Below are 10,693 nucleotides of genomic sequence, written 5' to 3' on the forward strand. Positions count from 1 at the left end.
GACGGGAACTAAAAAGCAAGCTGTGATTCTCTACCCAAGAGGACCCCCCCTATGTTTTATGCATAAGAGACAGTGGTGTCACATAAATTTGAAACAAATCAGAAGCTCAGCTTGGGTCTTCATCTTCACAATTCACTAGCTGTCTAACCTGGGGAAAGTCGCTTCTCTGTCTGAGCTACAGGATATTCATCTGGGAACGGAGAGGAGCAGGAACTCTTTCCAAGTCCGCAGGGCTGTTGCAAGAAGCAAACAAGATATAAACCAAGGATGTGTTTCGTAAACCTTGACATCCAAAAGTGTCACTTATTTTCTCATCACAATGACTTTCTGCCCCAATCAGCCATTCTTTACAGCACGGCTCCACATACAAATTTAACATCGGCATCACTAGGCCTGGAACCTAAGAGTAAGACATGGCGTATGTCAAATAATAAGACAACACATACTACACTAACGTTTTCAACTAGTGACAATTAACACTTTCAGGAAACCTGGCTTGTGCTTGAAAACAAGGCTCAGAAAGCTGGGGAGGCCCAAAGTCCAAGTCCCAAGTTGTCACTACCGAGGTGACACTACTCCCTAACAAGGCCCACACCCCAAAGGCACAGCATTTAAACCTGTCCTCCCAGAGCAGAAGACGCTGAGACCTCATTGCCAGCTGCCTTTCCACACTGAGAAAGAAACAAAAATGAGACAACTAATCCAGAGGGTACAGGCAGCTCAACCCCCCAAAGCCAAGGAAGACCAAATTCTCAGTAACAGGAAATGGCCTGGGATCGACCAGAGGCTCAACCTGGTGACAGGAGCTGGCCACACCTCTCTTCTGCTTGCCTAACTCTCTAACTCTGTTTTAACAGCCTATTCACCTCTCCCCAACTTTCACCTAATACTTCTTCTCCTGCTTGGTCTCTGCAGTAACCCTGTCATCTCCACCCTGGCACTCCTCGCCAGCTCCAGCAAACCCCGTGCACAGTTAACTGCAAGATATATTTTTATAACTACTCAGTGTGGGACTTCCAGGGAACTAAATATGTACAGATGAGGTAAATTTTAGGTATGGTGTCATGTTACTCAATTAATTGGGCACAGGTCTCAAATATTTAAATTCCTTCAGTCTCAGCCTCCAGATAGCTTACCTAGTTCCACTCTGTCCCAACTACCTAGAATCAAGGGCCCCTTCTTCTAAGATCCTTGACCTGGATCCAGGAGGTCAGTTTTGATCTTCCTAGGTCTCGGGATTATCACGCTTCAACTACCACGGACATCTCAGTAAACAGACAAACAAGGTTCCATGGGGTCCAGGCCCAACAAGCATCCAGGATGACAGAGTCTGAGCCAATTTCTTTCCCAAGTGGCTTCTGATAGTGTGCATATGTTGTATGTGTGAGATTGTGTGTGTGTGTGTATGTACACATGTCTGTGTGCTTTGTGTGAGTGTTTTATGTATAGTGTGTGTGTTTTATGTATATGTGTGTGCATATACATATGTGTGCATGTATGTGTTTCTCGTGTGTCTGTTGTATGTGTGAGATTGTGTATGCATGTATACATGTCTGTATGTTTGTGTGTGTGTTTTATGTTTATGTGTGTATAGTATGTGTGTGTGCATGTGCACATATTGTTTCTCTCGTGTGTGTGTGTGTGTGTGTGTGTGTGTGTGTGTGTGTGTGTGTTAGCAGGACACCATCCCTCAGCTTACAAGGGGGGATGAAAGATGAAGCACATTTAGAGTCCTATGACGCTCACTGGCTCTTACCCACTTACTCCACATAACAATGACTCTAGCCACCCTCCCCAGGCCTCTCTTTAGTCAGCAGTGAGGGGCAAGCTCCCCAGACCACAGATAAGTCTTCTTTCAAAATAAACAAAGCCCTTATAGTCCTCTTTGGGTTTTTTTTTTTGTTTTTTTTTTCGTTTTTTTTTTTTTTTTTTTTTTAAGGGAGGGGTAGACTCATACATTGGTCTCTACATGGCACAAAACGCATTTGATATCCTACGTCTTTTTATTGCCCTCGTCTGCCACTCAGATTGGGGATATAATCACATCAGCCTGCCTTTCTGAGAATTCCTAGCTGTGTTTTTAATCTAATTCAGGGGCCTGGAGATAAATCATCCTGAAGGGTCCCGATTTTCCAAGCCAAGAGCCTGCAGCCGCGGCAGCAACAGCAATGGCATGCTAAGTTAAAGGGCCAGCCAGCAAGGAGGGGGGCTTCAGTACAGTGGTGGAGACCACACACCTCTATTGTTTGTCTTGGTGCCAGCCTGAAGGGTGGAAGGGATGGAAGACAGAGCCAGGTCCACTGGGGTAAGTCAGTAAGAATACAGGAAGTAGAGGACGGGGACAAAGAGGCTGCCTCACTGCTAACAGCTACATAGGACTCTCGGGATCCGCACACCTCTGCACACCTCAGCACAGCTGGGGTGGCCCTGGGCTGTTAGTATGAGCACAGCACAAGAGAAGAGGCACTCCGGTTTAAAGAGTTTGTCAGAAGGGTCAGCCTTCCAAGGGCCTGATGGAAGGAGGCAACTGTGCAGAGGCAACCCTCCCCCAATGAACACAGTGTCCACTCATCCTTCACAGTGGCCCATGAAGCCCACCCTAGCCATCCACAGCCTCCAAGACCTAGGGTTTGTTCAGAGCGCTCAACTCTTGCTTCTCCTTCCCCTGTCTATGATTAGCCTCTCTCAGTGAAACAGAAGATACCTACAGCTCATGCTAGGCCTCATTCTACTTACCAGAGATCTGCTGGCAGGCAGGACAGCAGCCAGGGCCACCACGTGGCTACTAAGCTTTAAATTCATTAATACTACACGAAAAGAAATTCAGCTCTTCAGTTACACTCCCTGTAGTTCAAGTGTTCAGGAGCTACATATGCCTAGCAGACATGCTGAACACACAGGTGTTCAGCACCACTGAAACTCCTATTCAGTAATGTTCCATCGGAAGATTGGATACAAGGACAACACAGGATCCAATAGCTCTCTGCTGACAGCAATAATGAGGCTTGGAGTCACCATAATATTCAACAGTTGCTCAGGGCTAAGGGTCTATCTCTTATGTGCTTAGCATGCACCAGGCATCGGGTTCAATCCTCAGACACACACACATACACACACACACACACACACACGCAATTACCCAGTGGACACCTGAATTTTGTAATTACTCTTTATTTCACAATTGTAGTTATGACTGTTACCAGGTCCCATGCTCACAGAGCCCGCACTGCTATGCCCAGAGCATCACTGTCTTCCCATTTCAACTCCCAGCATCTCCCAGTAACTAGGATAAACCCCACAGCTTGACCCTAAGCAGCAGCCCACCCCAATTGTCCTGCTTTCTGGCATCATCAGCTGCTCTGATGCTCAAGGGCCACCCAGGCCACTTCTTCGAAGGCCTAAGGTTCGCAAGTCGATAAACCAATAAATTAGGTCGAAATTAACTGTGACTCATTTTAAACTGGGGGAAATTGATTTTGTGCATGTACGTGGTTGGACTGAATATGCCATCTGCCAGCAGATCCTGACCTACCTGGAGACTTCACAGGAAGGCCATGTTCTCATTAACAAAGAAAACACCACCTCCCTGGAATCCCAGACAATTCCCAGAGAAAGACCAATCCCCAAATGTTCAAACCAAAAGAGACTGAACTCTCCTTCCCAGCACATAAATTTAACCCTGAGGGGTGGGGAGATGAAAGAAAGGTCCACATAGCACCCCAGGTTTAAAACAGTTCTGTGTAATCAACCATTGATTATCCATAATTGTCAAATATTGTAAATGCTACACTCACTGGCTTTCCTGGCATACATTTATATGACCATTTCCCCTATCTGCAACATGAAGAATGCAGACTCATTTAATATTCACCTGAGCAAATTTTAATTAAGAAGGTAAACTGATGCTTTAAAAGAGACACTAAATAAATATGCAAAAGCAAATAAAATTAGCTTGGCTATTTCATGCTTTTCGGAATACTGTACTAACCCTGCATCTCTCTACAGTGGACCAGACAGGGCTTGCTTGCCCTATGGCTGCCCTGGAATAAGAAGGACACCACAAACACGTCTGCGATCTCTAAGGAAGAAGACTCCAGTCAACAATGCGAGGCTCCTCCAACAGCTGTTCTTTGCCTTGGGTATGCAGTGCGGTTAGGATCTGCCTCATGGATCCAGGTCTCAAAGCAATTTACTAAGCAAGGCACTAACTTCATTTTACAGGAATACAAAGGAAAGAGTGTCAAAAGGAACACAAAGCTAACACGCTCCCTGTATTCTGATGTCCTCACAAAGTGGGGTTCCACTCCTCTAGGGGCTGCTGGATCCTCTGCCAGCTCCGAGGGGGCTCTGCAACAGTGCCCTTCTAGCCCATGGGAGGAAAGGGGAGGGCACTCTTACACCTGGCCTGGAAAAGGAGTAGTCATTTATTTTCTATGTGACTCTTTAGGTGACATCCTGACTACCCCTGGTCACCACCCCACACATATATTTAGAGTTTAAATTAACCTCATTATTCGTGACACCAAGGGCTACAGGTAATAAAAGGCTGCTGATAACTCCATTTTGTGTGCATTCATACTTATATTTTGTGTGTTAGATTTCTGTAAGGAAATTGTAACAATAACCTGGCAACAAGTGTTACCAACTGAGAAGGGGATACAGGAGAACGCAAAAGGATTCACGGCTCTCCACACATTTCTTCAGAGCACAATGGCTTTGTTAGCAGGCATTATCTGCTGAAGACTATGGAAGCTCAGTGGGTAAGTTCTCCTCTCATCCCTGGAATTCTCAGTGTCTCTCCTTGGGCTCCCCTTTTCTATCCCTTCAACCACAAAGCCTCTACTGTTCCAGGCTCTAATCTACCGATGAACCAAACAGTGCCAGACACAGCCCAGAACTCAAGAGAAGGGATTCAGGCGCAACCAGGAGAGGGGTTTCAAGGTCGCATCCCTCACCAACCCCAGAGGCCAACCAGGTCTTCACCTACGCAAAACTCAGCTTGGCACAGCCAGCGTGTAGCCTTCTCGGCTTCATCTGGAAGCCCACAGGTCAGGCATCCTAACTTCAGAATCAACCGGCCAATTCTTTCCCGAGCAAGTATCTCGTGTAAGAATCAACACAGAGTGATCTAAAGCCAAACAGTATTCTTTCCCCAAAGGAGGCCTTTTGTCCAAGGCCCTTGTGCTGTAATGGACACTTTGTTTTTAGTCTCAAACCAGGACACTGTATCCTCTCCGTCCTCTAAAATGCAAGAATTATGAACAGAGAGCTTGTTGCAAGCAAAACAAACCTGTAAATCCTGTTAGGCCTTGTGCCTCATTCCAAAGGATCCCCGATCCCCACCTCTCTCTCCCCTCCCCCCCCACACACACAAATTAAAAATACCATTAGCAAACACCAATATGAGAGCCCTAAAAGGGAGAACACTACAAAAATAGAATTCTACGTCTTTCTTGGAATTAACTCCCAGATAGCACAGGAAATCCAGGGCTACACTCCCAAGGGCCATCGCATCAGCTTCAGCACCACGGAGTGAGCCAAAGCCTTTTGTCAGTTGGTGGCCTTCCTTCCCTTGCTCCTGCTCGTAGATAACTTTATATAACTTACTGTGCTGCCCACTCTCTACACCGCTTCTTCCAGGTAGAAAACTGGTCCACAGATGGTTATCAAGGGTCTCCCATACAGTGAGACACAGAGGAGCAAATCCTGCCCCCCCCCCCCCAAGAAGCACACAGGGAGATCAGGCATTCATTATAACCCAGGGCAGTAAGGGCTGGAACCAGGCACACAACGGTTCCCACAGAGCTGGGAATACTAAGGGCCCGGGAGGCTTGGAGAACAGAAAGGGGGTTCTCTAAGCAAAGAGAAGAGTTGAGGAAGACCTTTGGGGAAGAACACAAAGCAAGAGTGATTACAAAGAACAGGAAAGAAATCAGTGTGGCAAGAACCATGGACAAACTGCGCCTGCCAACCCACGCCTCTAACCCCAGCACTCTGGAGGCAGAGAGAGCACCAGTTAAGAGGCTAGCCTGAGCTTTATGGTCAGTTTCAGGCCAACTTCGTCTAAATGAGACCCCACTACCACTAAAACAATTTAACATATAAATTAATTAAATATATTTATATATTATTAAAACATTAATAATATGCACAATTATCAAGAAATGTACTAAAGATTATTGTCAATAATAATTACATATATTATATATTTAAAAGCTATTGCTTCCTCCTCCTTTAATTTGACCTTTTTAAAGGATAGGCCTTCCTTGTAATATTTGAACTTATGTAGAAAAGCCTTAATATCTGGTCTGTTGGTCTCTCCTTGAAAATCTTTCTAAGAAAAAAAATCCTGAGGAGGAATATAGTCAAAATAACAAAATCTTTACTCCATAAAGTGAGGAAGGTAAAAGAAGGGTCACTCCGTAGTGACATGCTGACAACAGGCTCCTTTCTCGGCCAAAATTTCCCTGGCAAAGCCTTCCTTCTGTCCCCCCTGAGGCTAGTGACCTTCTCACCACCTCCCTGGCTTCTGCTTCCAGCTCTGACAAGTGTCCCCTTACTCCCTTACCCTCACCAAGGCCCAAGGACAAGAAACTGCAAAGCACCTAAGTCTCCCTGTCCCCAGCCATCACTCCAGGTCCAGAGCCTCACTCAGCCAAGTAAGCCCACCAGGTAGGGTCAGGGCTGGTTGAGTGTGACAGGTCTGCTGGTTACTGCCTGTTTAAACAAACAGGTGACCTCAAACAAACAAACAATGACCTCATGTTCAATTGTTCTCTTCCTTGTTTGCTGCTTGTGTGTGTGTGTGTGTGTGTGTGTGTGTGTGTTTTGAGAAACATATCGCCTTCAGACAACTGTCCACTGTAATTATGTGGGTTTAAGAATCGAAGAATTTATATAACTTGGTGCAGGGTAAGAGTTCAAACAAGCACACAGATTAATAACACAGCTGCATTTTGGGGGGTGGAGGCACTATTCATACCCGGGTATGTCCCAGGAAAAACAGAGGCACACATATAGCCACCTCAACTACAGAGGTGATTCCAAAGAGACATGCATCACTTCAGAGACCCAGAGAAGAGCCCCCAAGCCATTCAGCCACTGCTTCCTGAGCCTGTAGTCCGAAGGGCCTGCACCAGGTTAGAGTTTGTGGCAGAAATCCCATACCATAAAGTCAGGTTTTCCTTCTGTCTGAGTCCACTCCTCCACAAGGAAGGGTAATGCTATTTTTTTTCCTTAACCTGTAACGACAGGGAATGGGGGCCTAGGAAGGCAGCCCTAGTGAGGATGGGCACAGGAGGGATCCTCACTGTTGTGTGGGAATGCCTCATTCTGAGTCCAACTGTTGGCTGGATCTGCATCCTTCAATGGAACCAGTCTGGCTGGCCTGGAGACATGAAAGCAAAGAGCAGGGGGTGGGGAGGCGGGGGGGGGGGGGGGGGTGGCGGGGGGAGGTGTTTGGAGAGGCTCCCAAGAAGGACAGAGTTCGTCTCTAGCTTGCTCTAAATCCCTGGGAGATTTCCACAGGGAGCACCCGAAGGAAGGAGGAAATAAAGAGCACCTGCATGGATGCCGCGGAGACTAGAAGGTGCCTCTGTCCACCAAAGCTAGGCTGGAGGGGACCTGAACATCCAGGGGCATCGCCCCCTCACTCCTCCCACACCCAGCCCACCCTCTCAGGAGCGCAGCAGAGCTCAGCAAGCTGGGGAGACCCACCCTCGGCAGTTCCAAGCTGCCATGCCTGCCAAGAGCAATCTTGCTGACTTCCAAATTACAAAAAGGAAGTTTCAGATGGGGGTGAAAAGGGGGGCACAAGAATCTGAGCCCAAGAACAAGGCAGGGGGGCTTCAGGAGTCTGAGCCCTGCACACACGCACATGCACATACATACACCATCAAGCAGTTACAGGTCATCTGGTACACATTCCTGCCCGGGGACAAGTGGTCTGGTGGTGGGCAGATGTCAGCTACTCCCACTCCCACACAACCGCCCCTCTGTCTTCATAACGATATATACATTTTATTTTAGAAAGGAGATGTTTAGGAAGCACTGAGCAGAGACAAGGTGACCCCCCACCCCCTTCCCAGCACCCAAAGGTCAGTGAGACCATGCAGGCAAGAGAACTACAGCGCTCACAGCCCTTCCCTGTGTGACCTTGGACCAGTCATCGCACCTGTCACGATTGGGTTTCTTCACTCAAAACGTGACACAATAGGGTGACACAATAGGGTGGCATGTTTTATGAGATGCTTTCTGGCTCTAGGAGTTGATTGTTTAACTCTATGTATGGCCTGAAGGAAGACTTTGCTATAGCCAAAATCAGTGAAGAAAGGCAGAACCCCCCCCCTCCCCGCTAATCACTTAATTTGTACTTTAGAAAGCAACAGTCGCTCTGGGACATGGTTGTGTTGGTCAGCTCCACCGGGCCCACCTTTTCTCTCCCACCTACCTTCTAGTTTTGCTGATGTCAATCTTAACTGAAGGACTGGGAGTCTCTGAGTAGACAATAACACGGGCAAATTGATTCCACCAGCGCTGATACGAAGGGGGGCAAATTCAACTTGGCAACCCAGCAGTCAGTGGGTGCCATGAGTGAAATGTGTGTTACTTATGACCTAATAAACCCATTGCCTGGATAGAAATAAATCCTTTAATGAATATTAAGCCCAGCAAATATCTTGCGGTAGTCTCAAATCCCGAGTGTCATAAGAGATAGTTTCTATCTAAAATAAAGCCATCACCTTGAAGGGGTGGGAAGGAAAGGGGGCGGGTTGATGTGCTGTACTCCCAACGAAGAGAATCCAGCCTTACACGCAGATATTCACGAGCTCACACGCACACATATGTCTACTGGGTACACAAGGGGCAATCGTGGCGCTTTGAGAGTTGCCCACCTTTACTGGGGTCCATGAGGATAAGCATGGAATGCCCTCCTCTGCAATTCTGCTTAAGTGCTTTACAACTGCAGGATTCTCGCTCCCACTGCCAAAGGATGGTACGGGAGTTGGGGTGGAAGGGGGGGTGGTTATGCCCGTTTTTATCCAGATGTAAAATTTATGCTGTACCCCTCAAAACCCTGCCAGAAACTACCCTAGTCTGTCTGCATACAGGCTAGGGAAGAGAGGCTCTGCACCCTTCGAGTTACCTGGAACACATCTGCTAAAATCGACAGAAAGGAGGAAAAGAAAAAAAAAAAATCTATGCGACCAGAGTGCTGACGGCTGTACTCATGTGATGTACAGGGGGAAAGGAGAAGAAAAAGAAATGAAACAAACATGCCAGCCGGGAAGTCCCCAAGCGGAGCCAGCACCTGGGAAGCGACTGCAAAGGATGGGTGCGGGGGTGAGGAAGTGGTGGGAGAGAAAGGGGCTGGAAGGAGGTGGCTTGCAGAAGTGCTCACCTGTCCATACACCTGGATAGGCTGGGGCTGCAGAGCAGCGCTCCGCCGGGTCCTGAGTGGCTTCCTGGCCGCCGGGCTCGCCCCCGGGGCATCCCCGTGCGTTCCTAGCCGGAGATCGCTCGGGTCGCCCTGCACCACGAAGAAGCCCCGGTCCTGGGGCAAGGGCGCCGGGCCACCGTGCAATCTCTGCGTCCAGCCCCCGCCGAGAGCCCCGGGGGGCAGCAGCGCGACCAGGGCGAATAGGAAAGGGAGTCTCGACTCCCTCCTGCTGCTCCGTGTCGCCATGTTCGGGCGAACGCTCCCGCAGGTGGCGCCGCCGCCAGGAGAGAATGTGCAGCGCGCGCCGGGACAGCGCGGGGCCAGGGCCGGGGCCGCGCGCGCCGCTCCCGGGGCTTCAAGCCGCCCGGGCCGCTCCGCTGCGCCCGCCACCGCAGCCACGGCCACCGCCGCCGCCGGGTCCCGCTCGCTCGGCGCCGCGCCGTCACGTGTGAGCTCGCAGCGCGTCCCCCTTCGCGCACTTTCTCCGCTCGCTGCGACTGCAGCCCCGCCCCCTGGGATGGGGAAGTCAAGGCAGGGAGCGCCCGCCTGAGGGCACCGTGGTCCCCTTCGCGCACACCTCGCCCTCCCTACCGCAGTGAAGAGTTGCGTGGGCTCTGTGCTCTATTTCCCCGGGTTGAGTTAGCTACTCCATGGGCTCCTGGAGTATCCTGGTCGCCCCAAACTGCCATCCATCTCTGCACCTTGTGCAGCCACTCAACCACCTTCCCGGGCCTTGGCCTCATGTTCACCTCCAATGGAAAGCAAACCACAGAACTGGCCCTTAGCACACCAACAAAGTAAGTCAAGATGAACCTGCTGGTTTGTGAAACTTACGTGGTTTCAACTACTGCACAGAAATGTGCTTGAAATGGCTACAGCTCAAACTACCTTTGATCAAGCTGAACTGCCCCTGCATCCAGCAGAGTATAGCAGACAAACACCCTGCCCAGAAGCAGTAAAACCTAGGCTATACTTGTTCCACCTGGACAACTACACTAGGCATGGCCCAGGGCCCTACCAGTCTCCTGCTTTGGTCCCTTAAGACGTTCCAGCATTGAGCCACTCTCAGAGCTAAGATGTGTGGCTTCAACCAAACACCATTAATTGTAAAGACTGTAAAGACTGCTCATGTACTGGAGGGATCAGATGCCCAAAGAGGGGGTGCACTTTCAATGCACCTTAAAATCAGCTCCAAGAGCCAGATTGTAACTGCTTTTACACATTTTTTCCCCAGCTGGTGGGAGCAGTTAAGTG

General features: G+C 49.1%; 1 protein-coding gene across 1 annotated transcript in view; it reads right to left on the reverse strand.

The window, feature by feature from the left end:
* Sorl1 (sortilin related receptor 1) overlaps window positions 1-9,863 on the reverse strand; it is a 155,911-nt gene extending 146,048 nt beyond the window's left edge. The window contains exon 1 of the mRNA XM_021171441.2: window positions 9,401-9,863. Coding sequence (XP_021027100.1) covers window positions 9,401-9,685 — 285 coding nt within the window. The 5' untranslated portion in view covers window positions 9,686-9,863. The remainder of the gene's footprint in view (window positions 1-9,400) is intronic.
* Between the last annotated feature and the right edge of the window lie 830 nt (window positions 9,864-10,693).

This window comes from Mus caroli, chromosome 9 (genome assembly GCF_900094665.2).
Source record: "Mus caroli chromosome 9, CAROLI_EIJ_v1.1, whole genome shotgun sequence".
Classification (NCBI taxonomy): Eukaryota; Metazoa; Chordata; class Mammalia; order Rodentia; family Muridae; genus Mus; species Mus caroli.